Below are 19760 nucleotides of genomic sequence, written 5' to 3'. Positions count from 1 at the left end.
ATATGTTTCTGCAACTACAGGGATAATGGGAACTTTGTGCTTTCAGTGATTTTCTCCAAGGATGCCTTTGTCCTGGAGTCAGATAAGAGAGTTGCAGGCTGGCTTTCAGATACTGGAAATCTTACAGATGGTAGCAAGAAAAGTGATATGGGAGGAGGAAGCTGAATTGTCAGGAAGCATCAAGAGAGCACTTTGAGAACGATGGAGGGTCTGAGAGTCAGCTGGGATGAGGAGTGTATCAGTCCAGCTGGCTGCATGAAGATCAGGGTACATGAGGAGGGGTCAGCCTGGGGAGAATTCAGCTGGACCTGGATTTGAAACTAGATGAGAAGCTGGGGGTAGTTGGAGGGAATTCGGTTTTTTGAACAGTGAAGGTAGCATCATGTGAGATGGTTTGCTCGCTTGCTCATTGATGCTGTTACCTCTGTGGGTATAGTGCTCTGAATTCTAACTCTTGAGTTGAAGGCTATGTATTTTAGCTCACTAATCCCAGCCAGTCCCTTGGAACTTGTTCCTCTTACTCCGTGTTTACTTGTACCTACCCACACAGTTACACTCTGTTGGTGGCTGCTAACCGGCACTAAATAACTTTAAATAAAACTGTATCCCCTCTGATAATTTTGAACTCTGAAGTGTATTCTCCATGATTCCTCAGATGCCAAATTTAAATGTATATCTCAGTATTTCTCTGCAGAGTCCTAAACAAATGCTTTTTATATTACTGTTTCTTGGCAGGTTTCAAAAAGCTACCAGATTGCAGGCGTTTATCATGGTCCTATAACTCCTATCTCCAGATCTGCATCCCTGCCCACTCTCCCCCTCCGCCCCTCCCCCACCATGGTTATTTCTGTGGACTTTGTGGCAACTTTGCGCAACAGAACTGCTACCTTAAAAAGCTATGGATAAAATATGGCTCCAGGTCACATGAAGTGTAAAGGCTTATGCCCATGACTGGAACATAAGGTCAACAAGATGATTCCAAACTGGAGCGCTTTCCGGGGGTTGTTTGGGGGGTAAAAACACCATGTTTACACAAAGAGAAAGCTATTCACAGCTTTCCTTTCAGGAAAAAAAAAGCATTATCAGCTTTTTGTGGCTTATTTATTCTATGGCTTATCAGTTGACTAGCTTTTAATGTTCCCTTCCTTATGCCTTTTTTTAAATCCTTTATCCAAAAGGATAAGGAGATGTTTACTTTGAACTTGCCAGAGGTAGCCCAGATTCAAGAAGGCTTTGTGAACCTTAATTATCAATAGTGGAGAGAAGGGTCTTTGTTTAACCAGGAATAATAGGATTTCTGTGTTTTTCCTCATCAACTTTCTAAGCTAATAAGTTTTGTTGCTGCTAGCATTTGTTTAGTAGTTCAGCATAGAAAAATGACGTCTTAAGCGTCAACATTTAGAGAGGAAGTTGAATATGAAATTTGTTTTCTGGAATATAAGTCTCACTAGATTGAGTTGCTTGGCAGGATGGCACATCTGCCCCTCCCAGCGCTGAGAGGGATGAGAAGGAGCAGAGAATGAAAAGCCTGTTTTCTGTGTGCCCCGGGAAGGCCCGGAGAGGTAGGCACGATGGCCACATGTGGGGATGCAGAATTGAGGCTGGGAGAGGATAAACGATGGGTGAAGGGCATCCTGCAAGATAGTTGTGGAATAAGAATTCAAATGCAGGTCTCCCTGTTTTCATACGCAGCCTCTTTAAACTGTTCTACATTGTCTCCATAAAAACTGAAAGATGCTTCACTAAATAGCCCTTTAAAGGTGCAAGGTTTTCACTGTTCTACTGTACATCATGAAGAGAGAATTTACTATTTTTCCCATTTAAAAGCATGCAGTATTTACTAAGTAAATGCTAAATCTTATATTCTGCTTTCTTATGTTCTAGATTTTCTACCCTAGCAAGGATGGTACAAAGATTCCAATGTTCATTGTGCATAAAAAAGGCATAAAATTGGATGGCTCTCATCCCGCTTTCTTATATGGCTATGGCGGCTTCAACATATCCATCACACCCAACTACAGGTGAGCTCAGAACGCACTCAGATTGCCAGTATTTTATCTTTTCCATATAGTGGAAACAAACCAGAGTGCTCTACTAAATCAACTTTCTAAAGTACATTACTGGCCAGGCGTGGTGGTTCACACCTATAATCCCAGCACTTTGGGAGGCTGAGGCAGACGGATCACCTGAGGTCAGGATTCAAGACCAGCCTGGCCAACATGGTGAAACTCCGTATCTACTAAAAATACCAAAAATATTAGCTGGACGTGGTGGTGGATGCCTGTAATCCCAGCTACTCGGGAGGCTAAAGCAGGAGAATAATCACTTGAACCCAGGAGGCAGAGGTTGCAGTGAGCCAAGATCACACCACTGTGCTCCAGCCTAGGCAACAAGAACGAAACTCCATCTCAAATTACAGTTCTACAAAATTCTTGCTGCTTGTTTTCGTAAATGGGCAGGATTATGTGTTAACTCTCTGAAATTTTGACCAGGAATTGAAGGATCATTTCAAGCTAATCTTGAAAAACAACCAAAAATGTCCTCAGTGTAATAGGTTGTTTGGGAACTGGATGGGGAGGCCATGGCTGCATGACTACAGAAGATTAGTATTAATTGAGGTCTTAAAGGAAGCTCCTTTCTTCAGTGTTTGTCATTTGCTGCCACTGCACTACCTTTGGTATTCTCTTCAGAGGGAATGATTTCTTAGCTGATGATATTTTTCACCAGCAGAGTCTTAAAATAGACTGTCTTAACGTTCAGCCATAAATGTTTTCTGTATACTCTGTTACATCATCCATTTTAGACTGTTGTGTGCTGTTTCTGTGATTATTTCCCAGATAACTACGTTCAGGGAGAAAATTCTACATTTATATGTTTGCTATTGTTCATATAAATGTCGTCTCTGTTATTTGCAAACTTGATTTTAATATCCCATTGCTAGTATAAAATGGAATTTTCTTTGAGCACTTTTAATAAAAACAAGGAGTTTCCCACCAGCAAGACTAGCTTTGAGCCAACTTCTAAATAGAACCCCATATGAAATCTGATTCACAGATTCATCCAGGATCTTTTCTGTTTGGGAAGAGATTCATGGACTGGTGACTACCAGGACATAAATTCAGAATAGATTCAACCATCTGTCCTGAAGTTGAATACAAGAACACTGGTACTTTGTTTTGAGCACTCAATATCTGTAGAAGCTCATTATTTTAGATTTAATAAAGTAGGAAATATGTTGCCTGCCCTCAAGTGATTTATAATGAAATTGTGGACCTCGAATATCTGGCCAAAGAGTTTGCATTTATCCTTTTGTTAGCAAGGAGCTGATGGGAGGTTTTTGTGTAAAATCACGATGTAGAACAATATTTTCGAAAGATATATATGGCATCATATGAGTAAATGAAGGGAAACTAGTTAGAAAAGTGTCATAACGGTTGCTGTTCATTCATTCTGTATTGACAGCGCCATATACCAGGCAACATTCCAGACATGGGGACTTCCCATCTCTTTCCAAAGTTTCCCAGGCAACGAGATTTGTTATGATTGTAATAACAAATATGTAACATTAACACATTGATATCTATGTGTTAATATTATATGCCATATTATTCTTTGTGATTATTAGTCTAAGAATGCAAGCCTCAGGTAGAGCAACCTTGCCCCTTGAAAAAATAAAAAAGCAAGACGATAAATGTTGGGATTTATTATATTAACCTAATCCTTATATCACTCAAAGTATTAAAATGCAGGCTTCAGTTTTAACTCACAGTGATGCTCGAGTGTGGGGCAGTGAACACGTGTTTCATCAGTGGACAGTGAGTCACCTTGAGCCCCATTCCCTTGGTCCCAGCAGGTGGGCCAGGATCAAGACAACACTGATTCCCGAGTGGATCTACTGTAGCTAAAACCACTTGTCTTTGTTCATTCGGGCAACAAGCATTTATTAAGCCTGCCCTGTTGGGATCCAAGAGATGAGTCCCGGGGCCATTTTCATCCCAGAACCCAGTGCATTTAATAGTAGTCTCAGGAGAGACCATCAGAGATGCATGAAAGTCTTGAAGAGAGGACCAAGTGATCAAACATCAATTTGGCTAATAAGGTGTGATTGGACGGTCTGATACATCTACCCTAATTCATCTGACCTTTCCTGTTCATCCTCAATATTCAGGAAATTAGCATTCAGACCATTGAGAGCCTTCACTTTATAGAAGCCCATGGTTTCCCCAGTTACTAAAAGAGTGACACAGTTCTCAGAAATAGTTCTCAAAGCACAGTTAATTTTAATTAACAGCATGTCACTCAGTACTTTTAGGGTCACAGTGGAAAGAGAAGGGGGAAACAAAATCCAAATTTTCCAAAGGACTTAATGCTCTTTCCTAGAGGGTTTGTGCTGTAGTTTCTTCTGCTAATCTCGAGAAAATATCCTCCAGCCCTGAGAACTCTATGCCTGATCTCCTTTACCTCTTGCACACCCTGTGTTGGCTAATTTACCATAGAAGTTTCTGTAGAACTGGAAAACATGTTTAAAAATCCATGTTCCAGAAAAAGCTTTTTCTTTTTTCCAACTTAAAACAGTTTGGAGAAAGTTACTCAAAAAAATGATAAAAGAGACCATTATCAGGTCCTCCTGTGAGCCCAGCACCATTCATGCCTGGGCTGGCAGTGTTTTGTTTTTTCTCTGTTTGTATTATGAATTGTGTAGTGAAATATTTATCAATGTAGAAAAATAAGACACTGAATGCTCGTGAAAACGTATTAGCTTTGCCTGAGCACAGTGGTTCACGCCTGTAATCCCAGCACTTTGGGAGGCCAAGCGGGCGGATCACTTGAGGTCAGGAATTCAAGACCAGCCTGACCAACTTGGCAAAACCCCATCTCTACTAAAAATACAAAAATTAGCAAGGCATGGTGGCACACACCTGTAATTCCAGCTACTCAGGAGGCTGAGGCAGAAGGATCACTTGAACCTGGAAGGTGGAGGTTGCAGTGAGCCATGATTGTGTCACTGCACTCCAGCCTGGGTGACAGAGTAAGATTCTGTCTCAAAAAATATGTACATATATTAGCTTTGCAGTTAAGTATTAATAGGAAGTTATGTGTTTTTCACTTAAGCAATAAAAGAAATGTCAAGCTCCTATTTAGATGATATTATTCAGAGTGTTATTGGGCATACACTTTTTTGAGATGGAGAGAGAGAGCATGGTCTTCACTAGGCAGTTAATGGAAGGTTAACTGTTTTTACTGCTTCTCAGTGTTTCCAGGCTTATTTTTGTGAGACACATGGGTGGTATCCTGGCAGTGGCCAACATCAGAGGAGGTGGCGAATATGGAGAGACGTGGCATAAAGGTGAGGTGTTTTCTCTACAGAAACACAAGTCTGACATAATCAAAGCTAAGGTTGTGCTGATCCTTCCTGTTTGAATGAGCTGAAGGGGTTAGGAGCAGGAAAGCTTTTTGGCTAGACGAACGAAAAACAAGGATATTATCAGACACAGACACCACTCCCCCCTTAAAAACAACTCACTTTTCACATTTTGTTTTCCTTTGTTTTTTTTCAAAAACTTCTTTTTTGGGTTTTTAACATCATAAGTTGTTTTAATTATCATGTCGTGAATTTGATTTTGAGACGGAGTCTCTCTGTGTCCCCCAGGTTGGAGTGCAGTGGCGCGATCTCAGCTCACTGCAAGCTCCGCCTCCTGGGTTCATGCCATTCTCCTGCCTCAGCCTCCCGAGTAGCTGGGACTACAGGCGCCCGCCAACACGCCCGGCTAATTTTTTGTATTTTTAGTAGAAACGGGGTTTCACCGTGTTAGCCAAGATGGTCTCGATCTCCTGACCTCGTGATCCGCCCGTCTCGGCCTCCCAAAGTGCTGGGATTACAGGCATGAGCCACCGCGCCCGGCCGACTGTCTTGAAACAGAAGTCAAGGCAGGTCATTTTCTTTTAAGAGAAAGGAGCAATCTTGAAGCTTTCTATTCCCAGTGTGGGCATCCTCCTGCTGGTTTTCTCAGATCTTCCCGGCATTGCTGAGGAATCTCATCCTTGTAGCATTGCTGCTGTGACTCTATTGTGCATTAGTTTGAGACACAAAAACAGTCATTTTTCTTTTCTAATTTTATTCCATCTCCATTCTCTGGCCTCCTGAAGCATGTATTCTAGCTGATTGACTGATACCCAACTTTATACCCCAGATGGTCACAATTTTTTTGAGTGATGGTCTGTATTTTAAAGCTGCATTTCTTCCATTTCTTTCTATGTGGAGCACCCCTCGCCCAGGCTTTTGTGTATCTGAAATTGAATTCGTAGACTAACCAGTGGTCTGAAGAGGTTCTTCACTTGTCTTGGTCCTGTATCTTTGGGGGAGGGAGGACGTGGAAAAGCACCTTCACCTCCACCAGCTCTGTGCTTCCCCCAGTCTTGTCAGCTATTGTTTATAATAAGGCCTACTAGGACACCAGGGTGGCCCCCAGTGCTTGGGGTTGGTCAGCAGCTCCAGGTGAGAGGGGTCTCCTGAGCATCAGAGACCACCCTTCAGATATCTGTACCTCTCTTCTGTTTCCTATGCCATCCCAAACCTGAGGCCTGAGGCTCTGGATTTTTTTGCATCAAATCAAATCAGCGAACATGAGGGTAAACCTGTGAAGAGATTTCCATAAGTACCTGTTAGGTACCATATGCAGGAAAGGCTTAGGCCTGACCCCTGGGCCTCCAGCATGCACCCCAGGGGCTGACAGCAGACTCCTCAAGTGCACCTTAGTGAAAGTGAGTGCCCCTGGCTGGCCATCTGGTCCACCGTTGCCAGGTATCATCTCCAGAAACTACTGATTGTGACTGTCTTTGAAACTGCAAAGAATTTATTGCATAATTTTGAGCTATTAGAGTTTACACTAAAATCATACTGTGAAACTGATATTAAAAGATGAGTGATAAGAGGATAAAATTTCTGTATACCATATGTTTGATTTGCATCCCAAATATGTGTGCTAATTCTGAACCCCTTGACTCACCTGATTTCCTATTTAAATTGTATGTAGTTTATGCACCATACCCCCTACTCATGGTCCCCTGATCCTGGGATCCTCTCCTGAAAGAACTGGATTCTTCTCCAGAAAACCCCTCTGGTCATCAGATGTCCACCATGCTCTGAGAGGGAAGAGTAACTTTGCTCCTAGTCTGCTCTCTCATTCTTTTATTAGTTAAAACTGAATTATTTTCCGGTCTTGGGATTAGGCAGGTTCAAGCTTGACTAAGGCTAACAGTAGACTATGTTTAGACTGATTTATAAACTTCCTCAAAATTTAGGCCATGATGAAAGGACCAGAAATAGACCTTTTCCAGGATATGATACACTGGTAAATCTGAATTCCATTCTGTTAATTGACTTTAAAATTTAATGCTCTTTTTAAAATATAGTCATATACCCAAAATATTATTATTCCTAGTAACTAAGTAATCCTACCTGTTCTAAATTCACTGGTAATTTCTTAACTGAAATCTTAATAACATTTGTTTTGATATGAAAAACATTTCAGTAGCACTGCTTTATCTTTAATTAAATTTCAGCAGAAGTGGTTAATCTCAAATACTTAATTAGATCTGTGTCTGCTCTTTGTTCATTTCAAAGGCAGTTATTTCAGACATCTGTTCCTTTGAGGACATGCTTTTGACTTTTGGCCTTTACTTATAGATACTTCATGGCCCTGTAAATGTTTCTCCAAGTAATTTGTTTGGTTTAATACACTGGAAGGATTTGCAGATGATAAAGCCCAGATTCTCTGAGGAAATGTTGAAGATCTTTCATTCTGGAATTGAGAAACCATAATGTGATGCTCTGCCGCAGCACTACCTCACCACCCAATTCCTGCTGTTCTTTCCATTAATAACCGAGGGCAAGACTGGGGAATTTCTTTCTCCCCATCACTGACCATGTCAGACTCCTGCAGAGGTTGGGTGGGAAGCATGCCTCTGCAGAGCACTTCCACCTCCATCTTCGCAGGGAATAGAGAGGCACGAGCACTCCCACGGCCAGCTCCAGCTCGGGTGCTGGATGCGACCTAGAGGACTAAACACTGCTGCGGGTCTTGCTTTATATTTGTAAGTTCAGCTTCCCAAAATACAGGTTCCTTGTGATGCCATGCTTCTATCCTTTCATCATCATACTTCTCTCATAACCGACCATCTGTTCCCTTTGGGGCATTTCCCGTTTAAGTTCTAGAGGCTTTTAGAAAAATACAGATCCACCATATGGATTAGCATTGTGGTATTGATGATGTATTTCCACAGTGCATAACAGAACTTAAATTGAGGCTTTTTTTTAAATGCAGTGTTAACCCATGGTTTTTAAGTTAATCAGTAGTTGAAACTGTGCCCTATCATTTGAATTCCCATTAGATTAAACTTATTTTTATGTTTTGTTAATTAGCTATCTTCCACTTTGGCACATTGTAGGTGGTATCTTGGCCAACAAACAAAACTGCTTTGATGACTTTCAGTGTGCTGCTGAGTATCTGATCAAGGAAGGTTACACATCTCCCAAGAGGCTGACTATTAATGGAGGTTCAAATGGAGGCCTCTTAGTGGGTGAGTACTGGATTTTATTCATTGTACTTACTAGTTAGCCCTCTTGGGGTTTTCAGATACACTATCTGTAGGCAGCTCTTGGTTTACTTTGTGGATAGGACCACAAAGTGGTATAAGGAGAGCAAAACCCATCTGTACCATTTATATTTGGGCATCTGATAAATGACATACGAAGAGACCCTATTTTGCCTTGGGCAGGTCCTGAGATCTTGAACAAGTCCCTTAATCTCCCTCATCGCTGTGAAAGCAAGTGGGAATGGGAGGAGGGGATACAGGGTTTCCAGAAAGTCTTCAGGCTTTTCAAGGTTCACTTTGGGGAGTAAAGCTCTATTACTGATGAGAATCCCCACCCCTCTGACAGATATGGGAGGGGGTGGGGAGCTTTGGGGCTATTGGGCAGGTGATTTCTGATGGTTTCCTCCTATGCTCTGTGGATAAATGCAACCCGGGCTCTGGAAGCATGTAAGTATTGCCTTGCTTTGTTTATGTAGATGTTTAATGATAGACTGCCTCCTTTTTCTTTCTACCTTGGGTTTTTTAGCTGCTTGTGCAAATCAGAGACCTGACCTCTTTGGTTGTGTTATTGCCCAAGTTGGAGTAATGGATATGCTGAAGTTTCATAAATATACCATCGGCCACGCTTGGACCACTGATTATGGGTGCTCGGACAGCAAACAACACTTTGAATGGCTTGTCAAGTAAGGTTTTATTGACATATATATGTTGTTAGTGGTTTGATATAAAGTTGAACACAGTCACAACAGGATTAGTGCTTGAGCTTTGTCAGTGTCTTGCATTTGCATATAATCTACTGGAGAAGAGATGGGAACACCTACTTGTCTTTCTTGATTTCATATAGTCTTTAACGAAAGCAACAAACTACAAAAATATGGTAGGGCAGAATTCTACAGATGGCCTCCCAAGATTCCTACCCTCGTTATTCAAACACTTTTATCTAGATACTGCTTGCTGTGAGGGAGCAGGATACTCATCTGGTGCTCTTTGGATTATCTCTGAGGGGTCCCAAATCACATAAACTCTTAAAGGCTGAGCACATTCTCTGGCTGGAGTCAGGGATGCAGCAGAAAGGGAGGTCAGAGAAATTGGAAGCTTGTAAAGGATTCAGCCTGCCATTGCTGGTTTTGACGATGGAGGAAGGGGGACCTCCAGGACCTGAGAGCAACCCCCAACCAGCAGCCATCAAGGAAACAGAACCCAAGTCCCACAGCTGCACAAAACTGAATTCCGCCAACATCCCGAGACTGCAAGTAGGTTTTTTCCAGAGTTTTCCAGTAAGAGTCCAACCAGCCAACACCTTGACTTTGACCTTGGGAGACCCAGAGCAGAGAACCCAGCTGAGCCAACCCAGACTGCTGACTTACAGAACTGTGAGATAAGAAGTCTGTGATGTTTCAAGCTGCTAAAATTTGTGGTAATTTGTTACTGTAGCAATCAAAAGGTATAATTATACTTTATATCAATATATGGGATTTCCTTTTCTAAATTAAATAAAGAATATATGCTCCTGAAATGGCAGGTCAAAAGTAGGGGAAGGGGGTGTTGAGTATGGTGGCTCACACCTGTGATCCCAGCACTTTGGAAGGCCAAGGTAGATCACTTGAGCTTAGGAGTTCAAGACCAGTCCTTCATGGGCAATGTGGTAAAACACTGTCTCTACAAATAATTAGCTGGGCATGGTGACGCACGCTTATAGTCCCAGCTACTTGCGAGGCTGAAATGGAAGGATGGCTTGACCCTAGGGGACAGAGGTTACAGTGAGCCGAGATCATACCACTGCATTCCAAGACCCTGTCTCAAAAAAAAAAAAAAGGAATATATTCAAGTACAATTAAACTTCTTTTATGCTCAATATAGCTACATATGTTTAAAACTGCAAGTTGCATTATTGAAATCTTATACAACTTCCATTGTATCCTGCAGCCACTATGCTGATAGCAATGAGTAAACAGACATTAAAACTTCTTTTTGGGCCGGGCGCGGTGGCTCACGCTTGTAATCCCAGCACTTTGGGAGGCCGAGGCAGGCAGATCATGAGGTCAGGAGATCGAGACCATGTGAAACCCCGTCTCTACTAAAAATACAAGAAATTAGCCGGGCGTGGTGGCGGGCGCCTGTAGTCCCAGCTACTTGGAGAGGCTGAGGCAGGAGAATGGCGTGAACCCGGGAGGCGGAGCTTGCAGTGAGCTGAGATTGCGCCGCCGCACTCCAGCCTGGGTGACAGAGCAAGACTCTGTCTCAAAAAAAAAAAAAAAAAAAATTCTTTTTGGCCCTCATTCCCCATATGTAAGAGTTTTTAAATTTTATTTTTAATCAGCAGTGTTTAGGAGTGGCTTTCAGACTGGCACAAGCAGCCTGTTCCTCCTGTTAGTAAACTAGAAATTTTGATGAAAAAACTTTAGTTTCTAAAGTTTTGTTTTTTTGAGACGGAGTCTTGCTCTGTCACCCAGGCTGGAGTGCAATGGTGCCATCTCAGCTCACTGCAACATCCGCCTCCTGGGTTCAAGCAATTCTCATACTTTAGCCACCTGAGTAGCTGGGACGACAGGTGCGTGCCACCGCACACGGCCAAGTTTCTAAAGTTTGTTCTTTCATTTTGTTTGCTTTTTATGGCTAGCCTCTCCAGTTTGAAATATACTTAAAATGACTGAATTTTTTTAACTGGATACTTTAAGGGGAAACAAAGTTCACTATGAAAGTTATTACTTTATAGTGCATGCAGGCCTCATTAACACACATTGGTAGAAGCTATATATTTGAAGAAGGAATATCTAACTTAGAGAAAATTTGCACGTAGGGAAACAAGTCCTGTTTAAACTCATTTGAAAATACTGAGTTAATTGAAGGCAAAAGAATATTAGATGACACCTAATACTTTCAAAATTAATTTAAAAACAAAAAAAGTTCTAAATATTTTTCTCCATGATGTTCCTTCTTCAGTTTTCAAATCTTGCCCTCACAAGGCTACATTTCACCTGCTGCTGGTAAAATGAGCATGGAACCCAGCCGACACTAGCTAGGAAGGAACCCAGCCCACACTAGCTAGGAAGGGTCCTACAGGGAGCTCCTCAAGCCCAGCACACCTCCCCACCCCCTTGGGCTGTGCCTCATGGAGCACCATCCAGAATTAGTAAAAGATGTTTCCCCAAAAAAGAGCTAGAGCTCCAAGTTTGAATGGCTGGGCGATAAATAAAGCCTAATGTATTTTTTCCTACAGATAATGTATAAATATTGCATGTGAATCTCCAAGGGGGAATTATTATTATTAACAGGCAGGGTTTTCCAAACTTGTTTCTTTTTAGAACTAACCCATATTTGGAAGAATGGGGCTGGTCAAAAAACACTCTTAAATGAGATCAGAAAACAGATCTCCATCTTATCTGTTGGGAAACTGAAGCCCAGAAACTGAGCCCAATTTTGGCCTCAAGTTGGTTAACTGAGCAGAATTTTTACTGTTTTCACTATTTACCTACCCTTCAAAATAAAACTCTACTAAAACAGTTGATTTTATTCATTAATATTAAATATGTTGAAAAACATGACACCCCATTAGGAAAATGTAAAGAAAAAATATCCAGACATTTCATCTACTATCAGTCACTGTTAAAATCAACATTACTTTTATGCTTAACACCCTTTTTGTTAACTTACCCAGGAAACTTGCCTTGTACTTCAGAAGTTGCCCTCCTCCCCTGGCAAAGGCTGTTGCTTTCTGCCGGACTGAGAGCCGGCAAGAGGCTCAGCAGCCCATCCAGGTTTCTCGGTTTACAAAGAAACTAGGCCTGGAGAGGACATGTGCTTTTCCTAAGAGTGCAAAACTGAGCCTGGAATAAAGGCTTTATAGATGTTATTAAAGGGGCAGGAAGCTATTATATACTATGGATTTCAAGTTTCTCAACAAAAGAAAGGCTTGGACTTTTTTTGAACCACTGAGTGTGGTTATAATGACAATTATTACTCCACTTTGTAGCAGTAAAAAAAGCCTAGAGAATATGAAACTACTCACCTTAAGAGACAGTAAGTGTGCCTGTGATTTGGGTTGTTTCAACAGACCTGTGAGCTTCCTTCTTACAGTCTTTCAAAGTTGGAGCCACGTAAATGACACAGCTCCCCAGTTTCCAGGAGCCCTTGCCAGTCATGGCCTAAATGGTAATGCAAGCACAGTCTGTGGTAGTTACTCACATACTAGTTAACTGCAGTCCTCATTGCTAGTTAACTACCTAGGTCCCTGTGCCATAAAACTCTAGTGTTGCTCTTCAGCCTCACAAAGGCGTTTTTTGCCTTTCAGATACTCTCCATTGCATAACGTGAAGTTACCAGAAGCAGATGACATCCAGTACCCGTCCATGCTGCTCCTCACTGCTGATCATGATGACCGTGTGGTCCCGCTTCACTCCCTGAAGTTCATTGCCACCCTTCAGTACATCGTGGGCCGCAGCAGGAAGCAAAGCAACCCCCTGCTTATCCATGTAGACACCAAGGCGGGCCACGGGGCGGGGAAGCCCACAGCCAAAGTGATAGAGGAAGTCTCAGACATGTTTGCGTTCATAGCGCGGTGCCTGAACATCGACTGGATTCCATAAAGTTTCCTGCTTCCTCCTGACAGCGACAGAAAACCTCAAGGGCTTTCCCACGTTCAAACCGAGAAACCACTGGGCATAATGCTTCCCCACGGGAACATTATTCCTGCACTCACAGACTACAGTTGAACAGAACTGCCGTGGGAATTTTATCTTTTTTAGGCTTCTCCTTTTTAGCAAGCCCTTGGCGTTTCTTTTTCCACCCTGTCTAGGCACATGTGGTTTTTTTTTTTCTAAAAGGCATGTTTGTTTGGATAAATAGCTAAATGGCAACAAACACATTGTGAATATTAGATTGCTGAATTAAGGATCATAGTCGGGCATACTTATCTATAATCCATAACTTCTATATCTTTAAATAAATGTGAGAACTGTTCTCATGGAGAAGACTTCTTTGCAACAATAATAAATGTTATTTAAGAATGACAGGCTTTACTTCCGGTTTTTTCATATTGAGGGGCAACTCCAGAAGTGGAGTTTTCTGTGAGAATAAAGCATTTCACCTTTCTGCAACAAGTTAGTTTCCAAGCAGTTAAGTCATAGAATGATTGTTTGTTAGCTTTAAAAATAAGTTGTTCATCCACTCCATCTCCGTTGTTTGTTAGAGGTGATGAAGCTGTCAGAGGGGGTTTACTGTCATAAACACTAACCACTTAGTTGGGTAAAAATCTGATCTGGGGCTCTTTTGGTTTGGATGCCTCCTTTCAAAAACCACTGGGCTGGAAAATTCAGATTATTCACCTATTTGTGTATTGATTTGTTTACAAAGTATTCCTAGAAATCAGAGTTCCTTGGATCCAAGGATCCTTTGTTCTAAGAGATCACGAGTAAATTATCCAAACAGATACATATATCCAAGCATATCTTATAGTCAGAAATTTCAGCATTTCCCAAGCTGTTTCTCCCACATAGCTCACTCCTGGAAATAGAAATAGTCATACTTACTGGAAAAAAAAAAAGTTTTGGTTTGCCCACCCCCCCACCCCACCACCAAGATTTTTAAGATATACTATTCCTTAAACTTTCATCTATAATATTTTTTTCAAGGCATATATTTTGACATTTCATGAAACAATGTTCCTTTGAGTATCAGTTTGGGAAATGCTGATCTAACTTCTTAAAACAGTTTTTTTTCCTTTGTCTTGCTTTATCAGATATGATAAAAATAATTATTTTATATAGTATCTTAACCTTATATAAATAGCTTAAAAGATTACTTCATTATTCCAGTGATTTGTACTTTTCCAAGTAGGTCCCATCTTCCAAGTTGTATATGTATGTGCTTTTAAGAGTACTCTCTCATTCTCTACTTTTCAAGTTATGGTCAAAAATTAGACATACCATTTTCTATCAAGCATATCACTGCATACCAAGCATACTGAAAGACAGCTATATGGCTTGGTTTTTCTCTACGGGAATCATGTTTTCCATTACTATTTAGTACTGTACATAATACAGCTGTCATTGAATATATGATTCACCATAACCCCTCTGGAAACTGTGCCAGTAGCTAGTGTTGCACGCCGAGACTCTGTCGTCATCACCATCTACTCAGATACTCATACTAGCTAGCTTTGGTGTAACTGCTGACCAGCATTTCAGGAAAGAAAGAAAATACATTTGCACGGTCAAGCCAAAGGCAGCCTCTTTCCTAGACTAGCTGTGTTGTGTGAAGTACAAATCGCTGAGTTGGACCCACTGAGTCCAGAGCATTTTCAAGGTTGCACAGAATCTAATCATACTTTCTGAGGTCTGCTTCACAGCAGAAAATACAGTGTGTAGTGTCTGAGCTTCAGATGTCAGGACTGGCTTCAAATCCCAAATGTCACTTAGCAACTGATGATGAGGAGGAATACAGTAATACATTTTTAATGCCTAGCATGATTGGCCTCTAGTTATGAGTTCTCTTTTCCAACCTAATTTTTGTATCTAGATTTTAACAGGACAACTAATCCCACCAACTAAAGGTATTTTGGGGAGTGGGAGGAGCTTTAAACATTAGAAATAAGACTTGAGATTGGGCTCCTACCCAGAACTCTAAGGGATTCTTCTCTATTTGATCCCACTTTTCTGTATCTTGTGTTCTGCCCTTTGGCTCTTTCTTATGATTACTCTCTTCTAGCTATTTTGAAATGTACAGTAGATTATTGTAAACTATAGACACCCTACTGATCTAACACTAGGTCTTCTTTCAAACTGTATATTTGTAGGCATTAATCTCTTCATCCTCCCTTTCTCTGCCTGCTTTTTTAGCTCCCACATGAGTGGAGAACATGGGATATTTGTCTTCCTGTGCCTGGCTTATTTCACTTACCATATTGACCTTCAGTTCCATCCATGTTGCTGTAAATGACAGGATCTCAGTCTTTTTCATGGCTGAATCATATTCCATTGTATACATGTGCCACATTTTCTTTATCTCTTCATCTGCTGATGGGCGTGTGGGTTGATTCCCTATCTTGGCTGTTGTGAATAGTGCTGCAGTAGACACAGGAGTGCAGATATCTTTTTGATATACTGATTTCCTTTCTTTTGGATTTATACCCAGTAGTGGAATTGCTCGATCATAGAGGACTTCTATGTTTAGCTTTTTTAGGACTGTTTTGAAAAAAAAAAAAAGAAAAAGTCGTACATGTTGCACAAGTGGCCTCACTGCTTTGTCACAAGGCCTTGCTAAGCACACCAGAGCATTTGTTACCTTAGTAAGATAAAGTCACATTTATGTTCACTGTGGACTTGCCTGGAATATTGTAAAACTTTCCAATTAATCATGTTTCTTAAATACTCCCACTAAAGCTTAAGCAGCTATACACAAATGGTGCTACAAGTTTGAAAAGGTTAAGTTTCAACTAAGGAATCCTGTCACCAGTCTCTCAAGGTTTGTCAGTTTTACCACCTCTGGAAGTTCCCAGCAGGCCACATAGCTAATGCCCAGAAGGAGTTGCAAAGACTCAAAGGCAGGTTAAGGACAGGCTGGAAAGCTGTGGGGGTTGCTGTAAAGAGGCAAAGGTCGTACTGTTGGGGTCGTCAGGCCATTGGGATGAGGACTGAGGCCCATGAAGGAGGAACATTGAGCCATTCTCTGCCTCCGTATCTCAGGGGCTGAAGGTGCAGAGAGAAAGTCCTGCCCTCATCCAGTTGATATTCCAGGGAGGAGACATGGTAAATTATCTTGCTTATGTTTACTCTGTGCCACCTGCTGCAAGCACTCTGTGTGGATGAATGTTTGTCCTCACACAACCTTAGGAAGCACATAATACCTTTTCCCCATTTGGCAAAGGTCCAAGTTCCCCAGCCAGGAAGTAGGCAGGCAGGGCAGTAACCCCAGGAGCTGGGCCTTGAGATGGAGTTTTGCTGTTATGGCCCAGGCTGGGGTGCAATGACGCCATCTTGGCTCACTGCAACCTCCACCTCCCGGGTTCAAGTGATTCTCCTGCCTCAGCCTCCCCAGTAGCTGGGAGTACAGGCGCATGCCATCATTCCTGGCTAATCTTTTTGTATTTTTAGTAGAGATGGGGTTTCACCATGTTGGCCAGGCTGGTCTTGAACTCCTGACCTCAGGTGATCCACCCACCTCAGCCTCCCAAAATGCTGGGATTACAAGCATGAGCCACCATGTCCAGCCGAGACAGCTCTCTTACTGCCGTTGTCTGAGTGTTTATGTCCTCCCCAAAATGTATATGTTGAAATCGTAAATCCCAAAGTGACGGTATTAGGAGGCAGGGCCTTCAGGAGGTGATGGGTCATGAGGGCAGAATCCTCATGAATGGGACTGGTGCCTTTATATTAGAGCCCAAGGAGAAACCCCCTCATCCCTTCCACCACGTGAGGACACAGGAGACGGTGTCGCCTATGAACCAGGAAGCAACCCTCATCAGACACCAATCTGTCAGTGCCTTGATCTTAGATGTCCCAGACTCTAGGACTGTGAGAACAAGTTCTGTTGTTCACAACCCACCAGTTTGTGGTATTTTCTTATAGCAGCTTAAACAGACTAAGATACCCATGAGTCTATTAACAAGATAATAAACAAAGTATAATTTCAGGAATTAACAAGAAACAGGAATAAAAAGAGCTGTGAAGAAACAAAGTGGGGCAAATGAATAGTCCGTGAGAAGGAATACTATTTGAGTCGAGGTCAGGGTGCCTCTTTGAGGAAGCAACATTTGAACAAAGACCCGAACAGAATGAGGGGACAAACAATTGGCAAAGTTTTGGGGGTTGGTGGGGACAGTAGCAATGGGCAGAGCCTGAGACAGGAACCAGCCAGGCCTTTGGAGGAAGAGCAGGAAGCCAGTGTGGGGGGAACAGGGAGCCAGGCGGGGCCTGGAGGATAGGCTGGAGATGGCAGGCAGCTGAGTCAGGTGAAGACAACCCTGTGGGAAACTGACGGCAGGAGAGCCTAGGGAAAAGTGGGGTGGCTATTCAAAGAGCAGGCGGCTTAGCACCTTTAAGGAATTTTGGGGCTGGGGACAGCAGGAAGCCACCATCACAAAAATCACTGACATGTCACATAATGGACGAACCTCAAAAACATTGTAAGTGAAAGAAGCCAGACACAAATAACTGGGTATAGTCTGATTATATTTAAGTGAAGTATCCTGAAAAGGCAATTCTATAAAGATAGAATGTAGATTAGTGGGTACCTGGAGTCGGGGGTGAAGATGGTCATTAACTACTTGGGCATAAAGGATCTAACCGGGATGACGAAAATGTGCTAAAACTGGGTTTCAGTAACGATTGTACAACCTGGCAAATTCATTAAGTCATTGAACTGTACACTTGAAATGTATGGATTTCATGGTTTGTAAATCATAATGTTATCGAAATAATCTCTGGTAGTGAAATAAAGAGAAAAAGGAGCAATGACCCTTTCTGGATGAGTGCCATCCAGGAATAGCCACCTGGAGAACTGCAGAGTCAAGTAAGAAAGGCAGGTGACCAGGGGCAACTGAGATCAAAGCTTGCATATCAGGCTTATGCAAAGAGGATGAGGACTATTTTGAGCAGCCGTCTTTAGGTCAGAGTTCACACTTGCAGGCAAAACTGTCCCTCTAGCTCTCTCTCTGAGTTTGCTCCTATAGATCAAGTGTCAGGCCTGCTGATAGGGTGTCCTGAGAATATGCCCTGCATCCGCCTTACAGGCTTTGCTCTGCTCAGGAGCTCAGGGCCTCCTGCAGCCACGTGACTGCAGCACTGAGAAGCAGGCAGAGGGAGGCACAGGCAAGGAGGGTTCGTTCAATGCCAAGTAAGTGACTAAAGAGGCTCTTGTTTACTGTGCAAGAGAAAATGTCTTGGTGGCCATTTGTGGAGGTTTTTAATGCCAAATAATCCTAGAAAATATAAACAAAATATCATAATGGTAATATATGATTTAGAAACTGATTTATATCTAACTGACAAAATATTATCGTGTCTTCCAGTTCCAAAGTATTAAAGGTTTTGATAAACATCAAAGGAAAGAGCTTCCAGTCACCTCTATGGAGAGTCAAACTGAGGTTAACCTGAAAACCAAGTCAGCATCAAAACATAACCACCCTAAAACTCCAGAGAAAATGATGGGAGTTAACACAGGTAGCACCGAGTTATTTCCCCAGGACATTCAGGTGTTGATACTGTGATTGGCATTTTTCCAGAAGACCAGATTGCCTGCGACCTCAGGCCCCAGAAGATGCAGGAACCTGAACATCAGGGCCACCCCCTGCTCTGTCACTACTCTGGTCTTGCCTGGGAGTGTGAAATGCTGCAATTCATCCAAGATACAGTCACGCACCACATAACATTTCTGCATATGACTGCATTGTATAATGATAGTCCCATAAGATTATAACAAGCTGAAAAATTCCTATCACCTAATGACATCATAGCCACCATCATGTCTCAGTGCAACACATATGTGTTTGTGGCAATACTGTTGTAAACAGACCTACTGCACTGCTGGTCGTATAAAAGTCTAGCACATACAAGTATGTACAGTACCTAATACTTGATCATAACAGCTGTTCCTAGTTTACATGTTCACTATATTATAGTTTTTATCATTTTGGAGTATACTCCTAAAAACAAAAAAAGCTACCCTGTAAGACAGTCTCAGGCAAGTCCTTCAGGAGGTTTTCCAGAAGTAGTCACTGTTACAGGAGATCACAGCTCCATGAGCGTTACTGGCCCTGAAGACCTTGGAAGGATGTGAAGTGGAAGATAATGAGCAATATTGATGATCCTAACCCCCGTGTAGGCCTAGGCTAAAGTATGTGTTTGTGTCTTAGTTAACAAAAAAAGTTTTAAAATATATATATACATGAAAAAAGAATAGTTTTGTATATAGCTGTACAATGTGTGTGTTTTAAACTAAGTGTTATTATTTATGTATTTATTTATTTTTTTAGACAGAGTTTCCCTCTTGTCACCCAGGCTGGAGTGCAATGGTATAATCTAAGCTCACTGCAACCTCCGCCTCCTGGGTTCAAGCGATTCTCCTGCCTCAGCCTCCCGAGTAGCTGGGATTACAAGCGCCCACCATCACGCCCAGCTAATTTTTATGTTTTTATAGAGACAGGATTGCACCATATTGACCAGGTTGGT

At 42.0% G+C, this 19760-nt stretch overlaps 1 protein-coding gene across 1 annotated transcript in view; it reads left to right on the top strand.

The window, feature by feature from the left end:
• The window catches only part of PREP (prolyl endopeptidase), a 125737-nt gene extending 112133 nt beyond the window's left edge, over positions 1-13604 (top strand). The window contains exons 11-15 of the mRNA XM_032155906.2: positions 1885-2021; positions 5253-5347; positions 8449-8580; positions 9122-9278; positions 12887-13604. Of these exons, the coding sequence (XP_032011797.1) occupies positions 1885-2021; positions 5253-5347; positions 8449-8580; positions 9122-9278; positions 12887-13181 (816 nt within the window). The 3' untranslated portion in view covers positions 13182-13604. The remainder of the gene's footprint in view (positions 1-1884; positions 2022-5252; positions 5348-8448; positions 8581-9121; positions 9279-12886) is intronic.
• Positions 13605-19760: the final 6156 nt, after the last annotated feature.

The sequence above is a fragment of the Hylobates moloch genome, unplaced genomic scaffold (assembly GCF_009828535.3).
Source record: "Hylobates moloch isolate HMO894 unplaced genomic scaffold, HMol_V3 SCAFFOLD_2, whole genome shotgun sequence".
NCBI lineage: Eukaryota > Metazoa > Chordata > Mammalia > Primates > Hylobatidae > Hylobates > Hylobates moloch.
Note: the sequence above shows the minus strand (reverse complement) of the source record. Positions and strands in the feature narration are given on the sequence as shown.